The sequence below is a fragment of the Zootoca vivipara genome, chromosome 4 (genome assembly GCF_965207765.1).
Source record: "Zootoca vivipara chromosome 4, rZooViv2.hap1.1, whole genome shotgun sequence".
In the NCBI taxonomy this organism is placed as follows: Eukaryota; Metazoa; Chordata; class Lepidosauria; order Squamata; family Lacertidae; genus Zootoca; species Zootoca vivipara.
Genome location: NC_142587.1, coordinates 79353535 through 79379419, shown reverse-complemented (window position 1 = coordinate 79379419; position 25885 = coordinate 79353535). Strand labels below are relative to the sequence as shown.

The window sequence follows — 25885 nt, the reverse complement described above, 5'->3', positions numbered from 1 at the left end:
GTGTTGAATGTCTAATAAATATTTATTAAAAATAAAAATAAATGGAGGATCAACAAGATCAATTAAAAGAGGTGTGGGAAAAGGAGACAACAGGGCAGATAAATAGTCAAAGCTGGAGGAAAATATGAGAGAAACACACTTTGAAAATGTTGTCTATAAGGATAAAAGAAAATTATTGCAAGTTAGTACAGAAATGGTACTTAACACCAGTAAGATAAAAACAAATAAATAAGGAATATTTGGTGTTATGTTGGAAGGGATGCCAGGAAACCTGGACTTATGTTCCCAGTTTGTAAAATACATTTGTAATAGGTTTGCAAATATGTACAAACTTTTTGGCAAAGGGTGTTTAAGGAGATAACCGAAATCACAGGGTTAAAGTTGACTGAAAGTCCAGAGGTAGCATTGTTATCAATTTTTGATAGGGTGGAAGGTTTGCAGCCTATGAAAATTTATTGACAGCGGCACAAGTTATTATAGCTAGGAAGGGGAAGGGTGAATATAAAATGGAAGAATGGTATAAAGAGGTGTGGGATATAGATATTAATGATAAATGAACATGTGCTATTAAGGTAGGACAGTGAATATGCAGGAGAAATGATTTTGAGGAGATATGGAAGGTACCTGTAGAATTTGTACTGTTAAAACGGAAAGAGGTCAAACCATCGCAAGAGGTGTTGTCATTTTAGGAGGTTGGATAGTTCTAATGGAATGGTCTTGGGGGTGGGGTGCACATTTTTATTTCTATGTATTTATTAGTAAAAATAAATATAATAATATTTCTTTAAAAGGGAGAATGGGGTTGTTGTTGTGTTTTTTTTAAAAAAACCTCCTATCCTTCAGTTTATATATGACACTGTTGAATCTCATCATTTGAAATCATTTAAGAGGGAAGGCACAGCAGAACAAATCCAACCATACAGACTACAATACTATAAAGGAAGGAAATTCATCTATGTATCAGTAGGGCAAGGGAGGGAGAACCCACTCCAAACAAGTTTTCATTACCAAAGATCATGAACAATAGCAGTAGCTCCCCTGAACAGGAAGCCTGCCTGCATTGCTTGCAATTACTAGATCAAGCATTCAGAGGAAGGAACACTTTGGTTTTGTCTGTATAGGATATGGGTAGGCAAACTAAGCCCCAGGGGCCGGATCTAGCCCATTCGCCTTCTCAATCCAGTCCACGAATGGTCCGGGAATCAGCATGTTTTTACATGAGTAGAATGTGTGCTTTTATTTAAAATGCATCTCCGGGTTATTTGTGGGGCATAGGAATTCGTTCATATTTTTTTCCAAAATATAGTCCGGCCCCCCACAAGGTCTGAGGTACAGTGGACCAGCCCCCTGCTGAAAAAGTTTGCTGACCCCTGAGATAGATACAGTAGATAGATAGATAGATGATAGATAGATAGATAGATAGATAGATAGATAGATAGATAGATAGCGCTTTGCCCTGTTCTCAAACCTTGGTGCCTCCATACCTGCCCATAATGGCAGTGCAAGGTGATGTCTTGTCATTCCGCGTCATTGTTGTCCACAGCCACGATGCTCCCTCTCACTTGCAAGCTGCCAAACCAGATATTTACTGTGGACAAGGGATCCTGAGGTGCACCATGCATTTAAGGTGCCCCCTAATCACTTACATAGAAAGCTGCGTTATACAGTGGTACCTCGGGTTACAAACACTTTGGGTTACAAACACTTCAGGTTCCAAACTCCGCTAACCTGGAAGTAGTACCTCGGGTGACAAACTTTGCCCCAGGATGAGAACGGAAATCGCGGCCCAGCAGCAGCGAGAGGCCCCATTAGCGAAAGCGCACCTCAGGTTAAGAATGGACCTTCGGAACGAATTAAGTTCGTAACCTGAGGTACCACTGTAATGAGATCAGGCCTATGTAGCTCTGCAAAGGACTGGCCTCAGTTCTCCAGGGTTTTAGGCAGGGGTATTCTCAGCCTTGCCTGGAGGCTTGGGGGAGTGAGCTTGGAACTACAGCCCTACACAGGATGTAGAGGACTGTTAAACTTAAATTGGATGGATCCACAAGAAGCTTTGCTAATGTTGATCTTCCAAACAAGAGCACACACTCCTCCGTGCACCATTGTGGCAAACTGCTTTTGAAATTGAGGGGAAATTCAGAAGCAGCTTATGATCAAGCAGGGTGGGAAAATGTTTTCCACCCAAGGGTTGCATTCCTTTCTATGCAGCCTTCTGGGGGGCCACATGCCAGTGGCAGGCAGGGCCAGAGGCAAAGGTGAGCCTGAGAATGAATGCAAATTTTACCTTTGCACAGCACGAGTTTCCGTGCACACCTGTTCTCCATCCAGGCAGGCAAACGAGAGGCATCATCAGAGTTCAAGGACATATTCCAGCAGGCTAAAAACACTCAAGGATGGTGCAAAGCAGAGCCAGTAATGGGTGTGGCTCGGAAGGGTGTGTTACATGAGAGCCTGATAAGGTAAAGGTTAAGTCCAGTCAAAGACGACTACAGGGTTGCAGTGCTCATCAGTACGTTTCCGAGCACAATTCAAAGTGCTGGTGCTGACCTTTAAAGCCCTAAACGGCCTCAGTCCTATATACCTGAAGGAGTGTCTCCACCCCCATTGTTCAGCCCGGACACTGAGATCCAGCGCCGAGGGCCTTCTGGCAGTTCCCTCATTGTGAGAAGCAAAGCTACAGGGAACCAGGCAGAGGGCCTTCTCGGTAGTGGTGCCCGCCCTGTGGAACGCCCTTCCATCGGAGGTCAGGGAGATGAACAACTACCTGACATTTAGAAAACACCTAAAGGCAGCCCTGTTTAGGGAAGTTTTTAATCTGTGATATTTTAATGTATTTTTATATTTGTTGGAAGCCTCCCAGAGTGGCCGGGGAAACCCAGCCAGATGGGCGGGGTATAAATAATAATAATAATCACAAACAGCTTTCCAGGTCATGTGGCCAGCAGGACCAAACCGCCTCTGGCACAACGGAACACCGTGATGGAAACCAGAGCGCACAGAAACGCTGTTTACCTTCCTGCCACAGTGGTACCTATTTATCTACTTGCACTGGTGTGCTTTTGAACTGCTAGGTTGGCAGGAGCTGGGACAGAGCAATGGGAGCTTCACTCCGTTGTGGGGATTCAAACTGCCAACCTTCTGATTGGCAAGCCCAAGAGGCTCAGTGGTTTAGACCACAGCATCACCCGTGTCCCCATGAGCGCCTGATAATGAGTCTTGAAGGGCCATATTTCCCCCCACCCTGTCATAAAGCGTGGGAATTGGCTGTTCGGAGAAAGCATTCCAGAGAGTGAGTGCTAATACCTTTTGCAAGCCAAAGTAACTGTGGATCCTGCCCTATGGAGGAGGTGTACCCTTGTATGCATCTGGGCTAAATACATTCACAAATGCGTACTAATCTTAACACAGTAATATACGGAGACTTCCGCTCGTGCTCGTGGGAGTTATGGCTGACCCGTACCATCGCTCCCGACTCCCATGAGGAATTTTGGCGGCTGCCAGGGGAGTAAGGCAGTCCCCTGACCCCCCCGGGGGTGACGGGGGGGGGCCGCTGGCCCGCGGGTGCCCCTTAACCCACCCCGACTCCTGAAGGGGTGGGGGGGACTGGGCTAAGCACTCATGGGAGCCGGCACTCCTGGAGGCCGCCCATGCGAGCACGAACGCCATGAGTAAGAAGAATAATTAGATTTAAAACCATGGACATGCTTCAAAGGAAAGGGAGGAAGATACTGCCAGGACTTTATCAGCTTCTGAGTGAGAAGAGCCGAGAGAGTATTTTATCAAGAGAAAAGAATGACTGGGGCGGAACGAAAAGGGAAGTGAACTTTCTACTTTTATATTTTAAGACGTACATATAACTTTCCTGGACGGACTGCCTGACTATTTCAGACAAATGAGAAATGGAAATGAACTGTGTGGAATTGGATCTTATTTAAATAGAGGATTATCATCTGGTATGATTTTAGAAAATGTTTTTTTTAACTGGAAACCCTCCCTCCCCGGAACGTTTATCAGTATTGCCTGAATGCCGCTGACGAGTGGGATTTACGAGCTGTGGCGTCTTTGGAATCTGAGAGCTAATTGTGGTTTAATCGGAGTCTCGGACTGCAGGGTTCAGCAGAAAGGTGAGGAAAGCTATAAATCAATTACGGCCCCTCGCTAAAAAGCTGTTCTCTCGCTAAGTTCATAATCAGTTTGGAAGAAGAAGGTATATCCCGAGGCACTCAAGATGGCGCTGAGTTGTGGCGTATGTGAAAATTGATGGATAGTAGCAGCCAAACGGGAGTCTCGGAGTGCGGGGACCAGCTGAAGGACGAGGAAGGCTGTAAGTCAATCATAAGAGGTTATACATAATGTGAAACAGCTGTTCCACGCCAAAAGCTGGACTCGTGCAAAATCTATAAGAAGTTTGGAAGAAGAGTGCATAGAATCCGAGATTCCTAAAATGGCGCTGGTTTGTGTCGGACTGTTGATGTGGCAAGAAAGGCATACTGGACTAAGAGAGATTTATGGGGAGGTTGGATTGGATAAAAAATCCACACAGGAAAAATGGACAGTGTTAAATCTTGTTTGATGCTTATCTCAGAAGCTGCGACGAAAGATAAAAGAGAGAGGAAAACATCTAGAAGGATTATTGAAAAGATTGGGACTATGATGGATAACAGCAAGATTTTGACAATAGGATTAGGATGGCAATGTTAACAGCTGCTTAAAATCCCAGGACTTTGGAGCATGGGGAGTCGAAAAAAATTGTTTTAAGGATTTGGCATAATATTTGGCTTAATTGATATGTATATGTATAATTGGATATAATTGAAATAATTGAATTGTTTTTTTTTAATTGGAAAATTTAATAAAAAAGTATTTATAAAAAAAAAAAACACAGTAATATACTGCATGAATCTACAGTATGAAAGCGGAAAAAACTTCCTATTATACAGAGAAGTGGGCTTTTCTTTTCTTTAAAAAAAAATCAAAGGTCTGTAGCTTTATTATGAACAAAGGTACTTTCATAGGGTGAGGGGTGGAAATGACATGCTGTAATATCCTGCATTACATAGGTTCTAAATTGGGAGAGGAGCGGGGAGAGAAAAAAGGGGGGGGGAATCTCATGCCTCACAATGGATAGATGTAATGGGATTGAGATACATTCTTCGATCATTAATACAAGTTTCATATAATACAGAGATAATTCATGAAATCGGCTGACCGTTTTTGGACCTTGGTTGCATTTTTAAAGCAGGCAAAACCCCTAACCGAAGCAAAAATCTAGATCCGGTCGGGAGCAAACATAGGAGCGCCTTACAAAAGGATGTCCTTTGTGTCCAAGTTGCACAGTCAGACTTAAAACATGCGAGAAGTTAGCAGTTTGGTTTAGAAATGTAAACGTAAGTCAACTCTAGGTAGAAATTAAGGTAGCTGTCATCAGCTCAATGACAGGCGATTCGCCAATACTGTAAAATTATTCCGCAAAAAGACGACAGATTGTTTTCCAGCAGTTCACTTGAAGGCATTTGGGCTTTTGTCAGCAGATGAGAGAGCAAGGGCTTGGGGGGTGCAGTTCCTTTTCTCAGCTTGGGGGGTGGGAAGCAAGATAGAAAAAAATCTCTCCTTTGGACTTCCTGAAATTGTAGCAACGTAGTAACACTTAGCAACAGCTTCCCCCTTTGCTTAAATTACGTCTCTGATTTTGTATACAATCCACTCAAGAGAGCTAAAGACAGCTGCAGTACAAACAGTAAAAATGGTTTTTAGAAAAAAGCGTTTCATCAAAATTCTTACATAGCAAAACATTCACTTTGGAACAGTAATTATTAGTAGACACTAACAGATCAAAGGTCACCTCCCCCCCCCCTTTTAAAATAATTGCCAGCATTCTTAGTAATCACATCAACATTAAGCTTTCATTGTAGGGTACAAACCTTTTCATATACTAAATAGTTCGCTAAGAAATAATCTAATTATTGCACTTCATTATTATTATTTTCTTTTTTTAAAAAAATCCAGGCTTTTGTCCTACTTCATGAGAACAGATGACCTGCAAATAAAACTATGGGATGAAAATGGCTTCTTGCAAAAAGACACACTTTTAGAAGATTATGGAATATGGTAGGTGAATAGGAAAATGTTTGTGTCTGCCCCTTTGTTTTATGTTTAACTTGTATTACGAATCGCAAAAAGATACCGTTTGCTGCATCTGTTGTCAAATCTTGTTCTGCAGAAAAGGGAACTAGAGGATATATATATATATATATATATATATATATATATATATATATATATATATAATAATAATAATAGAGAACTGGCCAATTTTGCCAGGCTGCAACTTGCCTACCCTAATAACAACTATACGTCCAATACAGCGGGGAGTACCACTCACATCATGAATGGGGTGACCTGGTGCAGACACTGATCTTAACCCAGAACAGCCACGTTTATAGTGGTTGCACCAGCACTTATCTCCAATCTAAAGCTGAATATTGGAAACCACCCAGTGTAATCACAACCAGGCAGGCCTGTGTCAATTCTGAGCATCCTGCAACAGCGTTGCGCAGGAATGAGAAGGGGCAGGGCCGGCCCCACGGCCAGGCTGGGTGGCGCTGGGAAACGGGGCGGGGGGGCGCTGGAGGGATCTGTCGCACCACGACGCCAGGGCGCCAGAGGTGCTTAAGACGGCCCTGAGAAGGGGCATTGTGTATTAGCATCACAGGAATCTCACCTTTCATTTAAAGAAAGAAAAAAGCAAGTTTCTAAGCCTTATGACTGACGATATTAATTTGAATTGGTGTTGAGTGAATCCTGGAAGTCTGGGGCGAACTTCTAGCAGCACTGAGCTGGAGCTTCATTCTGCTGCATGGCTGCATGGTTCCCCATCTCACCATATGACTAGCAAGGCAGAATAAATTATGCAAAGCACAGACATATACTTGAAAGTTTTCATAATTTATTCAGATTACAGGATTTTGGTTTATCACAGCGGGTTCACAACCTTGTCCATAGCACAGCGCAGACGATGCATGTAGAATGTGTGCATGGTTACGCATTTGATGCAGAAACGACTCTGGACACAGTGCAGATCTCACTGACTGGTGGCGGCGCACTGATGTGTTCATGAGTTAAATCAAATAGCAGCCGCAGCCTTGGGGCCGATACTAACTGGGTGACAAACTCCGGCTGCCATGCTTGACAGTGAAACATGGGCCTGCTGATCGCATGGAACTAGGGACAGGTTCATACACTACAACAGCGATGTGGAGTTTCCTGGCGCAAATGCTTTTGTGGGACAACACTCACCTCATGGTCTGCCCCTGCGCCCCACCTTGGATTTCCATGCCAGCGCTGCATCCCGTGGTGGCGGCAGGTGACATGGTGCTGTGCTAGTGGAAGGCAGTGCAAAGAGTCCCGCTAGGGCAACATGATTTGCCACCTTCCAGAATCTACTTGGGACGGTCAGGAGAATGGCCGGGAGAGCACGCAGAGGGACGAAAAGGGAGATTGTTCTGTCTGGCAAGCAGAAATGCTCGCGCTGACAGAATGATCCGCTCGGTGCAACTTTGAATACCACCCTAAATTTCCCGATGGGGCTTTTCCAGCCTTATTGGGAGATGCAAGGCTTTGAACCTGGGTTTGATTGCATGCACGGCATCTGCTCTGCCACCGAGCTATGGCCCCTTCCCCTGTACAGTTGCCTGCAGCTTGTTGGACACCAACCTCCCAAAAGATGAATTGCCTACTGGGATGGGGAAGGGCTGAGCCAGTGTAACCACTGCAGTGCTTCCACCCAGTGTGGTTGCACAGTCCCAACCTTGCCTCCACCTTGTCTAGGTAAGCAGCAGTGGCACCACAGACAGCAGGGCGGCTCCATGCCCCCTACCCACTGTGCCAGCTGCTGCTCGCCATAATACAAGGAATTGCCCCCTTCTGATAGAGCCATAGGGATTGTAAGACATAGGATTCAACTTGTACGATTGTTCTCTGGTTGAATGATCAAGAGCACACTTTAACCACAGGAAAGGGTGCTTCTTAAAAGCTTCTTTCCCAAGTGATGGTGTCCACAACATGGGGAAGCAAAATGGGAAACATTTTATAGGGGCTGGGGGGCTATCGTTGAGAGTTCTGCGTGACAAGAGTTTGCTTGCACATTTCATCCTGCCTAGTTCAAGCCCTCAGATCCAGCTTGCAAATTCGATCTTGCTTGTACACTTGGGACAACACTTAGCAGCAGCAGGATCAGCGAGGATGGCTTTGGACATGCCGGCATGCCATCGTGCTGGTTGGTTGAATATAAACACTAGAGTGGCTGGGGAAAGCTGTCCTCTGCAAGCAACCCCTCCATGCCTCTAAAGCAGGCACCCCCAAACTTGGCCCTCCAGCTGTTTTGGGACTACAATTCCCACCATCCCTGACCACTGGTCCTGTTAGCTAGGGATGATGGGAGTTGTAGTCCCAAAACATCTGAAGGGCTGTGTTTGCCTATGCCTGCCCTAAAGTGTGTTGTGCATGTGGATGCTTGGATGGGACAACTTGTGGAAACACAAAACAAAACAAAGCAAAGCAAAAACACAACGAACATGGCAGAAATGGTGGTTTTGAGATGGAAAGAGACACACTGTGAGGTTGAGAGTCTTCCTTTCCCATCCCTAGCTCCCCCGCAAGGTATGAATGTAGCAGTTTTTGGCCCAGCTTATTACCAGCTGCATCAGTAATAGAAAAGGGGAGGGGGGAAGAAAACACAGCTTGAAGATTTTGAACCAGCCATCTAGAAAAATTAAGCTGCTTGAATCAAAGTGGTGTTTGTTTTCCTTTTGTTTTCCTTTTTTTTTTGCACGTCTATACAAGGCTTCCTGGCCAGCAGATAACTGTCAATGTTACTTTGTTCCTCTGTTCCTTCAACATAGGAACCAGTGCTGAGTGGCTCATGCCCACGGTTGAAAGTCCATTGACCGCAACAATCATATCGCCGCATCTAAAAGACAGAGATAGAGAGGGAGAGAAGCCAGTGAGGGCTAGTAACATGACACAGTCGTGGTAGCCTAACCCTGGGATCATTCACAACCCTGGGATGTACTACTGAACAGGAACACACAGGAATGCGCTGTGTCGGATTAATTCTATGGCTTAAATCTCCATACATTTGCATAGGAGCTCTAAAAAGCGATTGGGTGCTGTGTGCTAGCACATAGCTTCTGCACGCTATGATTTATTAAGACAAGGTTCCTGGCTTACCTTCACTCACAAGGTTGTTATTTCCAGCTAGTTTACTTGAAATCAACCCTAAATGCCCTAACCTTGGTGGATAAACATTTTCATTTTTTAAAAAAAAAAACTATCCATTTTGAAAGGTGACTATGTTGTGTACGAAAAAAGAATGGACATGCAAATAAGCTCAGTATGAACACATTCTAAATTTACACGGGAATACGTTTAGAGCACACAATTGAAACGTCCTACAGAATATCACAAAAAATTTGCAGAATCACATATAGTGGTGCCTCGCTAGACGAATTTAATTCGTTCCACGGGGCTTTTCTTATAACGAAAAATTCGTCTAGCGAATCCCATAGGAATGCATTGAATTTTTTTTATTCCCCCCCCATAGGAACGCATTAATTGAATTTCAATGCATTCCTATGGGAAACCGTGATTCGCTAGACGAATTTTTCATAAAACGAATTCGTCTAGCGAGGCAACCTCTGCTCGAAAAATCCTTTCGTTAAGCGGAAATTTCGTTAAGCAGGGCATTCGTTAAGCGAGGCACCACTGTACAAGCTCTAGCTATTGTCCTTCCTTGTTTCAGATACACATAAAAAGAAAGAACCAGAACAGCTTACTTGAGTCTTCCGTCGAAATACGCTGGTGTTCCCAGGACAATTGTTTTTATGAAGAAAGGCTGATTTGTGTGATTTTCCTCATAGCCACCGACAATGCTAAAGCCCCAGCTTGCTAAATTGCTCCTCCGTAGCACCACGTCATGGCAACTATGCAGGCAGCTGTGAAAATATTATTATTATTATTAAATTTCTAAACCACCCTTCGTCTGAGGATCACAGGGCAGTTTACAATATAAAAATGCAAAAACACATAACAGAGTAACAAATAACAATTATACCCCCCCACACACACAGTTTAAAAGGCTATAGATTGTTTAATTAACAAAAGGCCTGGGTGAAGAGGAACTGTTTTGCCTGGTGTCTAAAGATATTTAATAAAGGTGCCAAGCAAACCACCCTGGGGAGAGCATTTCACAAGTGGGGAGCCACCGCAGAAAAGGCCCGTTCTCCACTTGCCGCCCTCCAGGCTTCCCGTGGAGGAGGCACACACAGAAGGGCTTCAACATGGTCTGGGTCAGTTCATATAGGGAGAGGCAGTTCTTGATGTGTTGGGGTCCTGAGCTGCTTGAGGCTTTATAGGTCAAAAACCAGCACTTTGAATCAGGCCTGGAAATGAATTGGCAGCCAGTTGAAGTCAAGCCAGGATTGGCATTATATACTCAAAACTGTCTTACCTCGGTGAGCAACCTGGCCACTGAATTCTGCACCAGCGGAAGTTTCTGAACTATCTTCAGAGGCAGCCCCATGTATAATGTGTTGCAGTAATCTACCCTAGTAATCTACTCTAATCTACACATAACAGGTGGAATTCAACATCACCCTACGATGAATGTTCCATTTGCGCAATCATTGCTGCTTGCCGGATGGAACAATCCTCCCCCCCTCCTATTCTGTGCTGTTCTGGGGGCTCTTCCAAATCCCTACAGCCAATTTCAGGGGGCATGGGAGGGGAGTAGAGGGGGAAAGCCCCATTGCACAAGCAACAGGTTTCCATTGATGCGGGGCATGTTAGGTGAATCCCTCTCATAGGGTGGTAGTCAGCTCAGTTTTATTCAGAGTACACCCACAGAAATTAATGAAGCCGAGTAAGTTAGGTCCATTAATTACAACAGGCCTGCTCCTAGTATAATTTCTGAATATTGCCCATAAATTATAATATGCAAGTGTTATGCTAATCATTCTCTCTGCTGCTCATTTTGGGGATGCATTTCCCCTGTTAGGGTGAGGACACTTCAGTTGGGTGCTGTGGGCCTCCCTTTCCAACAGCCACAGAAGAGAGGTCTGCTTCTTCTGTGCAGTGCTACTCTGCATTCTCCAATATGGCACACTAGATGCAAAGCCAGACCAAGACATGGAAGAGATCTGCACTCGCAAATGGGCGGTACACTGATTTTTAACTAAGAAATATCATTCAGGTGGCCTCAAGGCTACTCCAGAGGCCTGGCCAAACAAAAATGCCAGAAATGCAGAAGACCACAAGCCAAAATATGGTTGTCTGATTGCCGAGCAGTACCTGGGAAGCCCCAGCCACATAACCCATGATGGGGACCAACTTGCATCGTATTCGTTCTCACTGATGGTGCTGGGCTGCTCATCATTGGCCTGGGGCTGTTCTTCAGCGATCTGGACCTCCAAAGCTTTGAGGGCAACGACAGAAGAGGCAGCACTGGCTTTCAGCATGGCCACTGCCTCGCTGTGGCTTAGGCTGGTCAGATCAATGCCGTTAATATTCATCAGCACGTCGCCTGGTGGAAAAAAAGAAAATAGAAGCCATTAGTTGGTCCAGAAACCTGTGGCTTTCCTGTGCAAATGCATAGGCTGTTGTTTCCTGCTCCTCACTCGCACCTGGACCCTACAGGCACATGCACCTGTGATGGTACCCAAGGTGGTTCAAACCCAGGTTGGAACAGAAGCATCTGGCATAGTGACGTCCATTTCTGGACTGCAAAGTCAGCAGTCTTTGGGAAAACAACATACCTCGGGGGCATGTTTGCAGGCCAGAATGTTGCAGGCACCAGATGGTTTGATGGGGGAGACCGCCCTCCTTTCCTGCCTCCCACCTGCAGCCATTGCTGAAGCATCAATAGCAGCCAGGTAAGCGAGGAGGAAGGGATGCAGTGCAAAATTGAAGGGGGAAGAGAGGGGGTTCCGAGGCTCTCAAAGGCCTAATTGGGTTGGCTTGGAAATAAGCAGTTATCTGCGTTTTGGGAAGGGGAAACATCTCGGCTTGTTTCTAATCCAATCCCAATGAGGCTGGTAGGTCCTGTGTGATGCAAGTCATCTGCTAGGCTGCTTGCCAGCTGCCAATAGATTTTTACAACAAGATGCGTGGTGTTTATGGTTATGCTGTGGTGTTGCCGGCTCTGCGATGCACAGAGGATGCATCTCTTAAGTCATGAACAACTTCTTCCTCTTTACCCGTGGCTAACAGATCCAGACAAAGGAGTGAAAATTATGCACATTGTGCGATACATTCAAGCCCTTCAAAGTGTGCTTTCAGGGTGGAGTGGGAGAAGCCCCAAAGTTCTTCCTTCTGCCCTCCCCCATATAAACGGTAATAAATGTGTGTCTCTGCTTTAGAGACATGCAGAACTCATTTGGAAAGGGGGGGGGAATAAAAAAGGGCTAGAAGAGGAAAGTGCTTCCCAAAAATCATTTATACTCCTCAGGCATTAAAACTGATGCTCAGAAAGGATGATGGGGCTAGCCTACAATCCCATTCATCCCTGGCAGGAAGGAATATTCTTCAGATACTGGAACACATATTTAATGTGGTATCTAGTTTGGACTCTTCTATTGTAACTTGCCTATGCAATAGACATTATTTGTAATGATTACAGGAACAGCTGTTATCCCATACAATCTTTGCACAGAAATGGTGAACTTCCCAATGAAACCAATGGGAGGTTTGCAAGAGAAATGGCACCCCCATTCATTTCAATGGGGGTTGTGGAAGAGTGGGAGAGCTTTCCAATTTGGCTCATTGCGAACAGTGCAGCACGCTGCCTGAGGAGCCCATTCTAGTCCCACCTCTTTTGATCCTGCCATCTCTTGCCAAGCAGCCTTGAGGTTGCACGCTTGTGACGAATATTGGCAACTCCCCACTCTTGCTTCCTCGGCCTCCCGCTACAGTCATGCCAAGGGACTCATGGGGCTCTTTCTTCACCGTGATATGCTTCTCTTGGCAAGTAACGCATTGGGAAAGGTCCTGCAAAAAGGCAAATGCTGTCCGTTAAAAGTCAGGTTGCATCTGAAATCCATATTTAGCCTCTTATCAAGATGTGATATCTCTCCCACCCACCCTGCTCAAGAGCTGAGATCTGGAGCACCTCCATAAACTTCCTGGGAAATGCAAAATGTTGCTGTACCCTGTCGTCTGCCTCTTGATACCATGCTGGGTTGCACAATAGCCAAGCATCACTCCACCCTTTGGGGGGGCTGCTTAGGACAGTCATCTTTTGGAACTGTGCAAGTGTCCAGCAACAAAGACTCACAACTTGCACCAGCTGTTGAAATTATACGCTCAGGTGTTGCTCGCTGTACTCTGATTTGCAATGCACACCAATTTTTCATAGATCAAAGGAGATCATGAGAACATAAGAAGAATGTAGGGATGCAAGAGCCAACTGCTGGATCAGGCCAGAGATCCATCATCATCTATTCCAGTATCCTGTTCATACAGTGGCCAGCAGGATGCCTGCAAGTGTCAGGGACTGGTCAGAGGAAGAACGGTGGAGACTGCCTCCTCAGCCTAACCCTTCCAGAGAAGAGGAAGACAGTTCAAAATTACAAGAGGGGTTTGAGGGAGGTCACAGCTCACAGGAAGATGAGGGGGAAAGTTGGGAAATAATGGGACAGTAGGTGGAGGCAGAGCCAGAACAGCAGCTGGCTGACACGTTATCACTAGAAAGCATTCCAGACCCTCCATCTCCCAGAACCCGGTGAGCCTTAAAAGTAGGAGAGCAAAGGGCTCAGAGACAGATGGCTCTAAGCGGCAACCATAAGGGTGTGTGTGTGTGCTGTTGACAAATGAGGAAGTGGAAGAAAAGGGGGGTGGAGATTTACTTGGGATGCCATTATTCTAAGAGGCTGCATTCTCAAGCTTCTCTCTGTAAATATTGAATAAAACACAGATGGTAAGGACTTTTCCTTGTCTTACCCTTTCCTAGCAACCTGCCGTGGGAGTTGGTTCCTCTGCTGCCTGACAGCAAGTGGGATATGAGCACAACAGCACTCGCCCCAGCAACTGGAATTCCAAGGCAGTATATAAATTTAATAAATAAACAAAATAAAATACTGCCTCTGACGCTGATATTGATAGGTGCCATTCAACCACGCATACTGGTAGGAAGAACCACCACTGTAGCAGACATTACTATTGTTATTTATTAAATTTGTATACCGCCTTATGGACGCCTTATGAGAGCTGGACCATAAAGAAGGCTGATCGCCGAAGAATTGATGCTTTTGAATTGTGGTGCTGGAGGAGACTCTTGAGAGTCCCATGGACTGCTAGAAGATCAAACCTATCCATTCTTAAGGAAATCAGCCCTGAGTGCTCCCTGGAAGGACAGATCGTGAAGATGAGGCTCCAATACTTTGGCCACCTCATGAGAAGGGAAGAATCCTTGGAAAAGACCCTGATGTTGGGAAAGATTGAGGGCACTAGGAGAAGGGGACGACAGAGGACAAGATGGTTGGGCAGTGTTCTCGAAGCTACGAACATGAGTTTGACCAAACTGCGAGAGGCAGTGCAAGACAGGAGTGCCTGGCGTGCTATGGTCCATGGGGTCACGAAGAGTCGGACACGACTAAACGACTAAACAACAACAATACCGCCTTATACCCGTAGATCTCAGGGCAGTTCAATTTTTTCCACCCTCCCTCCAACAATTCATGACACCCCCCCTATGAAACTGCTTATCACAACTTTGCTAGTAATAACTAGGCATTACTTTCACTGGTCAGCAAGCCCTACCACCCTTCAGCTTACCTTATGTGGGCTGGGCCTGTTACTGTGATACAGCGAATGAGATTGGTGCTGGCTGATGGGGTGAATCCCTCCATCTCTGAGAATGCTCACGATCTGTGACTTGGCAGGCCTGGAAATGGCTAGGCTCACCCTCTCGCCACTGGCCTATGGGGAACAACAACAAAAAAGGAAGAGGAAGGGCAGTTGGGAAGAAATCAGCATTATTTCCAGCACAACAGGCAGACAGCCCTAAAATAAAAAGGGCAATGCATGACGCAGGGCAATAGTGGAGGAGATTTCTGCTCTTGCTTACAAGCCAACTATCCACCAACTGCAGCCTGATGCAAAAGGTATAGAATGGAAAAATTCTGAGCCCAGGAATCTCTTCTGAGTACCAGAACTGAACTAGGCCCTGTGCACACAACCCTTTTGGAGGGCCCTGTTTGTTTACCTAAATAAATGTGACCATGTCCGAAAATATGACGGAGCTAAATGCATAAAAGTGAGCTAGTTAATAACTTAAAAAACACACAATCAAACTAGGAACTTCTGGTGGACTGTTTTGTTTCATTTTTTAAAAGAGGCAAAGACAAAATATCTTGCTAACTGGCTGGCTGAGGTGGCAAATATGCAGGTAATATTCTACCCAATCAAAGTACGATGATGCAGCCTAAGGGGTTTAAACTCAGTTCATGTGTATAAATCTGCCACTGCACTCAACAGCCATTCTGCACAGAAACCCATTCCTGAACAATTTTCAGTATTTTGGAACGGTGATTTATTACAGTTGCAGGTCTGTGCCCCAAAATGGAAAACCCAGGAGTTACCGACGATTGAATAGTGGCAGACGAAAATGATGGACTATGCGGAATTAGCAAGACTGACTAGCAGGATCCGAAACCAGGGAGAGTAAAGGTTCCAAAAGGACTGGAGTAAATTTGTGGACTATATGGAGAAGACCTGTAGAAGTTTAAAGACACTTGCAGGATTGAAATAAATCCTACGAATTGACTTTAAGTAGAAGGAATAAAGGAACTGTGAGATAGGAATGGATAAGAAAACTGATTGGGGGAAAGGAGGGAAGTCAAAGCTCAGCAGAGCAAATAAAATTGTAATAGTTGATAAGATGCTAAGAAGAAAAAAATTGTGTTTATTATGTTTATTACGTGTTGTTGTGTTTGTGGTTGTATGTTTTGTTTTTGTTTAAATGTGTTTAATTGGAAAATGTAATAAATTGTCTTTTTAAAAAAATTACAGTTGCAGGTCTGTGATGTTATGCTCCAGGATGCCATAGCAGTTTCCCTAAAAGCAGGAAAACAATGCTGTTTCTCTAGTACACCACAAGATGTCCTGTTAAAGGTTGCTTTCCTGTGGAAACTGAGATAGTGCGTGAGCTGGGACGGATGAAAATGGGTTGCCTAGTACCGGTAGTTTGCTTGAAGTAATACTTTTTCTTTTCTTTTTTTGAAAGGTTGACATCTCCTTTGAAATGAGTATATTTAAAATTTCCCTTTTAATTACTTGCTCCCCTCTTCTCCTTCCTGATCCCAGTCTCTTCCCATGTACCCATTCACAAAGCAAGAGGGTGTCTCAAATGCCAATGCAGTAACACAGGGGTCCCTGGGGTGACCTCCCATTTTGCATTTTAGGTGGGGTTTCCCGTTTACAGGGCTCAATCATTCCAGTTCAAGTTCTGTGGATGCAGAACATAATCAAAAGGCTCCAGCCTGGGTCGTACAACTCCCTAAGCTGTAAATGCTGATCACTGTTGATCAAAAGAACTGGACAGGGTACATCATTCTACGTTGGTTTTAAAAGAGACCTAAACACCTGCTTTGCACCAAGTCAGATCATTGGTTCAGCCAGACTGGCAGTATCTAATCTCACTGCCAGCAGCTCTCCACCCAGTGTGGTGTAGTGGTTAAGAGCGGCAGACTCGTAATCTGGGGAACCGGGTTCGTGTCTCCGCTCCTCCACACGCAGCTGCTGGGTGACCTTGGGCTAGTCACACTTCTCTGAAGTCTCTCAGCCCCACCCACCTCACAGGGTGTCTGTTGTGGGGGAGGAGGGGAAAGGAGATTGTTAGCCGCTTTGAGACTCCTTCGGGTAGTGATAAAGCGGGATATCAAATCCAAACTCTTCTTCTTCTTCCAGCGTCCCTGGCAGAAGTCTTGCTACTTGAGAACGTTTCCTGTTATTAAGATACATGACACCCAGCCAAAGCACTGGTTCATGTAGCATTAAAAGCTGAATTCTATACACAGCCTAAGACTGTTTGAGCAAACCCATGCTTTCCTCCCTTTAGTGAAACAAAAACAACTCCTTGTGTTAGGGAAACCAACCATATCATTTTAATATGGAAAACAGCCTTCATTGCCCAAGTAAGAGTCCAAGGATACTCCATGCTAACAAGTTGGTTTAGCACAGTCATGTCCAATTTCCAGCAGGCTGCGATCTGCTATTGAGTATCAAAAACAGGCAGTGATCTACCGCACTCTCCCATTGTCATCCTTCAACTTAAACATATTATATTTGGCTGGGGATACCCAGCCAGATTTGGGGGGGGGGGTATAAATAATAAATTATGATGATGATAAAAATACAGTGGTACCTCTACATACGAATTTAATGCGTTCCGAACACACATTTGTAAGTCGAAAAAAATTGTAAGTCGAATCCCATAGGAATGCATTGGGAGAAAAAATTTGTAAGTCGAAGCAACCCTATCTAAAAATTCATAAGTAGAAAAAATCCTATCTAAACCGCATCCAAGATGGCAGATGGAGCTCCATTTGTAAGTAGAAACATTTATAAGTAGAGTTATTCGTAAGTAGAGGTACCACTGTAATAACAAATTATTAGCCCCACAACAGCCCCCTTGGCACACGCGGGAAGCCAACACGCCCTCAAATGTCCAATTACCCCTTTACCAGATGAAGAGCTGGTGGTGAAAGTTCAGCATCCACGCAGAACTAGGAGAGAGAGGACATGTCCAATGCGTCGATGGATTCTGGTCGACCACAACCAAGGCCTCGTTGTCTCCACCCACCGCCCTCTGATCAACCAGAATGCATCAACACATTGGACATATCTGGTTTAGCAGTATGAGAATCAGATATGACATTTTTCCAATCCAGGAATAGAAAACCTGTGGACTTCCAGATGTTGTTGGACTCCAACTCCCATCAGTCCCAGCCAGCATGGGCCAACAGTCAGGAATGATGAGAGTTGGAGTCCAACATGCCACAGGTTCCTCATTCTGGCTTATACTCTTATCTCACTAGGTTTCACTTAAAATTTGCAGCATCAGCATCCTTGGTAACTAGCAGACCGTTGTGACTGCTTTCTCACCCTACAAGATTCAGCTGAAATTTACCTGGATAATCTGAGCAGCCAGTTCTGGGGTGCCATGCTTCAGGTCGTGCCCATTGATAGCCAACACTTTGTCGTTGCTACAGAGCCGGCCGTCCTGAGCAGCCAAGCCGCCTTCCAAAAGGTCAAGGATGAAAACCCCAGGCTCATCCGTTCTGCGCACCAGCTTGATGCCGAGTTGTTCATTGGAGTCGCGCTTGTGCAGGGTCACATGGAAACTATCCTCTCGCTGCGGAGGGCTGTCACTGTGGTTGTGAGTTCGGCTCCCAAAGCGTCTCTCTCGGAGCACGGTCAAGTGCAGCGCCGTGCAAGGCTGGGAAAGGATGGCCCTGGCATGGTTGTGTGACACATTGCTGATATCAAAGTTATTGACCTGAAAGAAAAGAAATAAAGCATGGCAGTGGGACATGGCAACAAAATGTTGGAGTGTGGAGTGCACTGTTCAGGGTACCAGCTAACTATTCCTACTTGCCAAGATCTTCTATTTTGAAAATGTCTCCTCCCCAAAACACATACACACACAGAGTTCTTTCTTGAAAGGGCTTGGGTGCTCCCAAGTTACAATTTTCACATACCCTGATTTGAGCCTAATCTCTTTCTTGCAGTTTTTAAGATCAATGAGGGTGTGTGTGTGGAATTTATAGAAATTATATTATAGTAATACACAGGGCTTTTTTTCAGCCGAAACTCAGTTCCTGTACCTCTCAGGTGGGCACCATTGTCATTATAAGAGAACAAGGGAGGCGTTCATAGGGCATTCTGGCACCTCTTTTTCTAGAAAAATTGCGCTGGTAATACATACTGCTGTGATAGTTAAATTACGTTAACGTCTTATCAAAAAATAACCTCTTGGGGCATGGAAAGCTAAAGGAAACATAAGCACATCGTTTTACAAAAGGACAATAAGATATCCAGTCTGACTGCCACATTTAGAAAGATGCACCAGAATGGAAAAGAGTTATAGGATGAGAAACCCCAAGAGTTGCGTAAATCACCAGTATCAATGCTGAAAGGGCGGATTCACGTTGCCTGAATAATGTTTTCCAACCAGAGACTGCCATGCTAGCATTTGCCCTGAATAGAGAATTCCAATTGACTGCCAGGAAATGATAACACACACTCTCTCTCTTTCTTTCTCTCTCTCTCCCACCCACCATTTGATATAGCACAGCACAGTCCGGACACACGCAAGTTGAGAAGAATATATAATTAGATACGTACTTGCAGTATTTGATCTCCGGCAAGGAGTCTTCCATCTCTGGCGATGATCCCATCTCGATAAACCTCTTGAATAACAATGTTGATCAAAGGTGTTTCATTGCCACCCACTATGCTAATTCCCAGCTCGATATAAGGATTGGAACGATGGATTTCTATGGTGGTGATCTCACCTTCCGGCAAACTCGGCGGCTGATGAGTTGCTGCCCGATTGGAAAAGAGAACAATATGGAGGCCTAAATACATTTTTGTCCCTCAACAGAGGAAACTCCTGGGCAACAAACAACAGGGTACCTGACATATTGTAATGCAGATCAGCTGAAACCAAACTTGCACAACTTACACCTGGCAGGCTAAACCCTGCCCACTAGATTCATGTACAGGATTGTGACCTGCCACATTCTCATCAGCCTCCCTACTTTTGAAATCGCAGGCAGACAACAAGACCAGGAGCTTTACTGCACTACAATGGGCCTCTAGACATGGGTGTGATCAGCACAGCACAGGAGTGGAGAGCTTCAAGCCGGGGGCAATTGGGGCCCTCGGGATTTTAGTAAGATGAGTGAAATTGCCCTGGAGGCTGGCTGTACAACCACAGTATCTGGTGCCATCCTAAGTGCGGAAGTATTAATTCATAAAGTCCAGTTAAAAGTGAGGCCCTGAGGCACAAATACAGGAAGCCAACTGTAACAAACATGGTTTGCTCAGGAGTGGCTGACCAGATTGCACGCCACTCTAGGAAGGGGAAGCGGAAGAACTCCTTTCCTCTCTGATAAGACTTCGCTTCCTCTCTAAAACCCCAGACTGAAACATTACCAGAGGGTAACTGCAGGTGAATGCTGGTATTATTCAGTTTCCCTTATTCCCTTATTCAGGATAGAAAAACATCCGATAGCTGAGAGTTGATAATGGGGAATCTAATTTTAACAAGATGTTTGACGTATCTGCAGAAAACACAGTGCTTCAGTATGGCTACAGAGGAAGCACATTAAGAGGGGAGGAATTACAAACTATTCTTGCCATAATTGCATTAAAAGAGAGATTTCATATTTTCACACTAGGGTTTCATTATTCAGAAGCAGCAACCACCAATACCCATCAATGGATGATGGAGAGTCTTTTTAGTTGTATTTTTAATGTATTTTTACCTCTGTGGTGCTAATTGTTTTTCTCTTACGCTGTTTTCTAGTTGGTTTTATATAGATTTTATGCTGGTTTTATGCTGGTTTCTAATAGCTTTAGGTTGACTGTATAGATATTGTTTTAATACAGATAGGTATCACCTCCTGGCAAACAGAAGGGTAAGAAATGGAGGCAATGAGAGATTTTACTTTGTTGGGTTCCGTGATCACTGCAGATGGTGACAGCAGTCATGAAATTAAAAGACGCCTGCTTCTTGAGAGAGATGCAATGAAAAACCTAGACAGCATCTTAAAAAGCAGAGACATCACCTTGCCGACAAAGGTCTGTATAGTTAAAGCTATGGTTTTCCCAATACTGATGTATGGAAGTGAGAGCTGGACCATAAAGAAGGCTGATCGCTGAAGAATTGATGCTTTTGAATTATGGTGCTGGAGGAGACTCTTGAGAGTCCCATGGACTGCAAGAAGATCAAACCTATCCATTCTGAAGTAAGCATTTTCTAGAGCAGGCCTGCCCAGCCAAGACAGACAGACAGATGCAGAGGTGTAGGGCATTATTAGAGGATGTTATTAGAGAAGATAAAACATCATCCAAGGATGCAGATTGACGCCCATGCAAAACCATGGATCTCCATTCAGCCTCCCTGCACTTTCCTTTGAAGTATCCATGCGATTTGCCCTCTATCTATCACGGTGACCACAGTGGCAACTTGGAGAAATGCCCTCTGGCACCTACACAATTTGGTACGTAGCCATCTGATTCACCCAGGCTTGCTTACATAACCCAAGGGTAACCATAGCGCTTACTTTGCATTTTGTTTGCTTGCTGGAATACTCAGTGCACTGACAGCAAAGGCCATACAGTGCGCTGAGCGATGCAGTGCTTTGCGGAGCATTTCCATCATCCCAGATCAATTTTAGAAGGCTCCATTGAGGGTGGTGGTGGGGGACCCAAATGGTATATTCTGCTTCAGTGGCAGCTATGGTGGTAAACTTCTGAATGCCAGTTGCTGGAAACCGCAGGAGGGTCCTGCTTGCAGGCTTCCCCACGGCATCTGGTTGGCTACTCTGAGAACAGGATGCTGAGCCAGGTGAGTCTTTGGTCTGCTCTTAAAGGTAAAGGGGTAAAGGGACCCCTGACCATTAGGTCCAGTCGTGACCGACTCTGGGGTTGCGCGCTCATCTCGCATTATTGGCCAAGGGAGCCGGCGTATAGCTTCCAGGTCATGTGGCCAGCATGACAAAGCCGCTTCTGGCAAACCAGAGCAGCGCACGGAAGCACCGTTTACCTTCCCGCTGTAGCGGTTCCTATTTATCTACTTGGTCTGCTCTTATGATACCCCAAATCACCTCACTCTGAGGTGCCCACTTCATCCTGCTTCCAAAATAGCACTACAGTTATTCATGTGCGCGTAAACAGTACACTAGGATGAATTTCAAACATCATGTCACTCTTAGTCTTAGGAGATGTTGGTTCAAAACCCAGCATATTTCAGAAGGACCCTTGGCTTGGCAATCAATGTCTCTGCCTCTCTTAATTTTCTTTCCTGAATGGTATTTGAACCCTTCTAAGGCAAAATTCTGAGCTCAGTGAGCTGATTATGATTAGATTCATCAATTAATTTTTTTCTTGATTACTTAAAAAGGTGACCCAATTAACCAGGTAGATTTTTCTTTAAAAGCCCAGTTAATTAAAGTACTTCTCAAACCATGGTTTGCAGCCCTAACTACTTCAGAGTGAGAATGAAAGAGAAAAGGTTTAAAAAATAACAAGCAACTGGAAAAAGTTGACCATGAAAATGATTGCATGCAAGAATAAATCTAGCTTGGGGGCTTCCTACTTTTCAAGGTTTAATACAGGCAGAACAAACAGGATGTCAAAAGGGAAACAGAACATACTGTCAGCTCCTGTGTTCTCCTCAAAGGCAGGGTTGTCAAGGCCAGACTCATCTGTCCACACAGGGACAGTTGCTGATGTAATGTTCTGCTCTGCTGGTGCTGTTCCTGTCCCAGAATGCTCTGCGTCAGGAGACTGAGAACCTGGGTGATCTATCATGCTGTTCTCATTCTCGCTCTCTGTGTCTGCCTGCAATTTGCTGTTTTTTCTTCTCTCCAAGGCAGCTCTTCGGTGGGAAGCCCCAGGACATCTAAAGGACAAAACACAACAATGTCTTCACACAGATATAAGGAGTCTCACGAAATGTCTGGACAAAGAAAGCAAAGCTTTTGGTTGAATAATCTGGAGTCTTGCTTGTGATCCAACTGAATAGCAATCCATGTCACACACACTCTCCAAACAGACATCTCTGCTAAATAGTTACAGCAGCCTCTGCTGACCTGGTGCTCGCCAAATATTTTGGACTACAAATCCCATCAGCACCTCCCAGCAGAGCTGATGGAAGTTGTAGTCCAAAACATATGGAGGGCACCAGGTTGGCAGGGGCTGAGTTATAGTGTTATTTTGGAGAAGGGCAGTTATTAGCTAGTCTTTTGATGAAGAACCTTTTCCATCTCATGACTTCAGATATAGGTGTCGTCCAAAGTTTGGGATACCCTACCTGAATGTTAGGGACGCAGGTGGCACTGTGGCTTAAACTACAGAGCCTAGGGCTTGCTGATCAGAAGGTCGGCAGTTCGAATCCCTGCGACGGGGTGAGCTCCCATTGCTTGGTCCCAGCTCCTGCCAATCTAGCAGTTCGAAAGCACGTCAAAGTGCAAGTAGATAAATAGGGACCGCTCCAAGCAGGAAGGTAAACGGCATTTCTGTGCGCTGCTCTGGTTCGCCAGAAGCAGCTTAGTCATGCTGGCCACATGACCTGGAAGCTGTATGCCCCAGAGTCGGTCACAACTGGACCTAATGGTCAGGAGCCCCTTTACCTTTACCTGAATGTTAAATCTTCCTTATATTTTTTAGATTAAAGGTATTGAAAGAGAAACATGAAAGCCCTTCTTTGTCAGACAAGGAATGATAAAAAAAGGAGAGCAACTTGTTTGGCTGGGACTGAGTGACTACTGCTGGGTGATGAAAGCAAACTGAACTATCCTTGTAATCCAGTCCAGCGTTAAACTTTTAGAGGAATGTTGTGGGCCCATAATACTTGGGCACGAGGGGCAGGGAGCTGGGGAATGAGCCCAGTATGATGTCTGCTCCATCCCCTTTGTATTACATGTATGCATCAAACTCTGACTCCAAAGATCAAATATAAGTTGGAGCAGTCTTCTCTCAAATCAACTTATGGTGGGTGCTCAGCAAGTTCCACCATCTCTTTTTCTAGGGGGGGGGGAAAGCCCTGACAAGTAATATGCACAAGTCAAAATGGGTGGCCATGTGGACAGTATCTAACAATGAAAAATAATAGAAAATTGATGTTTGGTTGTTTTTGTATTCCCCACTCCAAAAATCCTGCATTCCTCATCCACTGATCTGTTCGGTCCTCTTTCGTTTCTGCCTCTGCTGCCATTGGTTGACCTGTTATGATGTCACAAACTGCCAAATCCCAAGGAAGAACAGGAATGCCTTAGAACAGGTATTCTGAAGTCAAGGAACAACTTTTGCTTAAAGCAACTGCATTGTCATTAAAACATGCACAAATGATGACAAGGCAGAGATTGCGATGTGTCCACCACAAATAAGAATTTGAAGGGATTCCAGTACTAAACAAATTGTGCAAGGGTGGAATCTCTCTCTCTCTCACACACACACAAATGATATAGCTTGGTATGGGAAATAAGGGTCTGGATCCCAACTAAATGGAACTTAGTTAATATTGAAATCACTTGGTCTTAAGCCACGACTAAATGATTTCCAAGTGTGACCTAAATTCAACTTAGCTTGAATCCAACCCACTGGACCTTAAATTCTGCAAACAGCACTGATTATGCCAGGGCACCTTTGGCCCTCCAGATGTTACTGAACAAACTGGGACTAATGGGAGTTTTAGCTCAGCAACATCTGGAGAGCCAAAAGTCCCCCACTCCTGGACTACACAAATCCTGGAGATCTCTGTTAGGTACCAAGTGTCCAGCATAGCCCCAGCCCAGGGTGTGTGTGGTCTGATGTGACCGGATGCACCCGGACAGCACCATGTCTCTCCACCCCACCCCTTGCAAATGATTCAGCAAAGCTGCCACCCTTGTTGAACCCTGCACTATATGCTGAGTTGTTATGCCTATCTTCAACATCTGTATGGTTTTGCTGAACACTTGGCAGAACAATCTTGGTCCTCTGTTCAGTAAATTGACTTTTTGGCAAAGTGCATTCTAAAGGACTATTAAACATTTAAGAAGGTTTTGAAATGTCACATGCTAGGGAATTAAAAGTCCACCCAAGACTTGCGCTGGCTCATTTCAGAGGAGCTCAAAGTGCTCTGAGGGAGCCTGTGGCTCTCGAGAGAACTTGCTGAACCTGAAAATCTGATAAATCAATGGGATGCTAATGAGGCAATAGGGTAATATTGGGGGCGGGGTTAGTGACCAGGAAATAATTACATTTGTGCCCCATTCTTCTAATCTCCTTGTTGAGCTAGCTCGAAGATTCGCCACACACTCCAGAGCTGCCTCAGGGTTACATTGACATTTCATTCATCTTTTATGCTTAAATGAAGCAGATTATTTTGTCAATAGGAACTGCCGGGTTTGAGCCAGAATGACTGCAAGGCCAAGGCCAGTCGAGTCTGTTCTAGTTCACGGTGGTTCAGAATAATAGCGAGTGCTGGCCTTGGACCTGGAAGGTAAGACAGCAAGCCTGAACACATGCAGATTCACTGGGGTGAATTTGGGCAACCAACAGATCTCAGGTTTCCTATCTCAGTTTCCCATCTGCAAACAGGAATGACAGGTTGCAGCTACACTTCTTGAAGTCCCCTCTCAATTCAGTAGCTGTTAGTCACACAGGTTAAAGTATGTATAGAATTGCAGCTTGAAACAGTTGACATGTTGAAAACGGCATGGTAATGATGGCATTTGGGAAGCGACATGGCTCACAGACATGCTTTGCATGTGTAAAATTCCCAGGCTCAATCTCTGGCATCTCCAGGTAGGGCTAAGCAGGACTCTCCTGCCTAAAACCCTGGAGAGTGTAAATACTGAGCTAGATGGAACAATGCCCTCACTTGTTTTAAGGCAGCTTCCTAGGTTTCTAATGATAACCATGGATGACATTCATTTTCTCCTGGGTAGACTGCAGAGACAGCATAGGCCTTGTTCGCAGATTGCGGTGACCCAGAGTTGCAGGCTTATTGTGATTTACTGGGAACAAGCAACATGATGGGTGCTTGCTTCTGATTTGTCCCTCCCCTAGCTCGTGTGGGAGAAAAAGCTTGGGCACCCACAATTACACTTGACTTCCC

The 25885-nt window shown here is 45.0% G+C and overlaps 1 protein-coding gene and 1 long non-coding RNA gene across 9 annotated transcripts in view; one reads left to right on the top strand and one right to left on the bottom strand.

Moving 5' to 3' along the window:
- Window positions 1-6004: 6004 nt before the first annotated feature.
- Window positions 6005-18596, top strand: LOC148686012 (uncharacterized). The gene is made up of 3 exons (XR_015949680.1): window positions 6005-6108; window positions 9800-15598; window positions 16069-18596. It is a non-coding gene; the product is annotated as an uncharacterized LOC148686012 (long non-coding RNA).
- The window catches only part of LNX2 (ligand of numb-protein X 2), a 78894-nt gene continuing 59935 nt past the window's right edge, over window positions 6927-25885 (bottom strand). For all 8 annotated transcript variants that reach the window (XM_088668257.1, XM_035114558.3, XM_088668254.1 and 5 more), the window contains 8 exons: window positions 22437-22684; window positions 19399-19598; window positions 18182-18550; window positions 14827-14970; window positions 12864-13041; window positions 11347-11578; window positions 9834-9992; window positions 6927-8968 (listed from right to left, as the gene is read on the bottom strand). In XM_088668257.1, the coding sequence (XP_088524383.1) occupies window positions 8833-8968; window positions 9834-9992; window positions 11347-11578; window positions 12864-13041; window positions 14827-14970; window positions 18182-18550; window positions 19399-19598; window positions 22437-22684 (1666 nt within the window). In that variant the 3' untranslated portion in view covers window positions 6927-8832. The remainder of the gene's footprint in view (window positions 8969-9833; window positions 9993-11346; window positions 11579-12863; window positions 13042-14826; window positions 14971-18181; window positions 18551-19398; window positions 19599-22436; window positions 22685-25885) is intronic.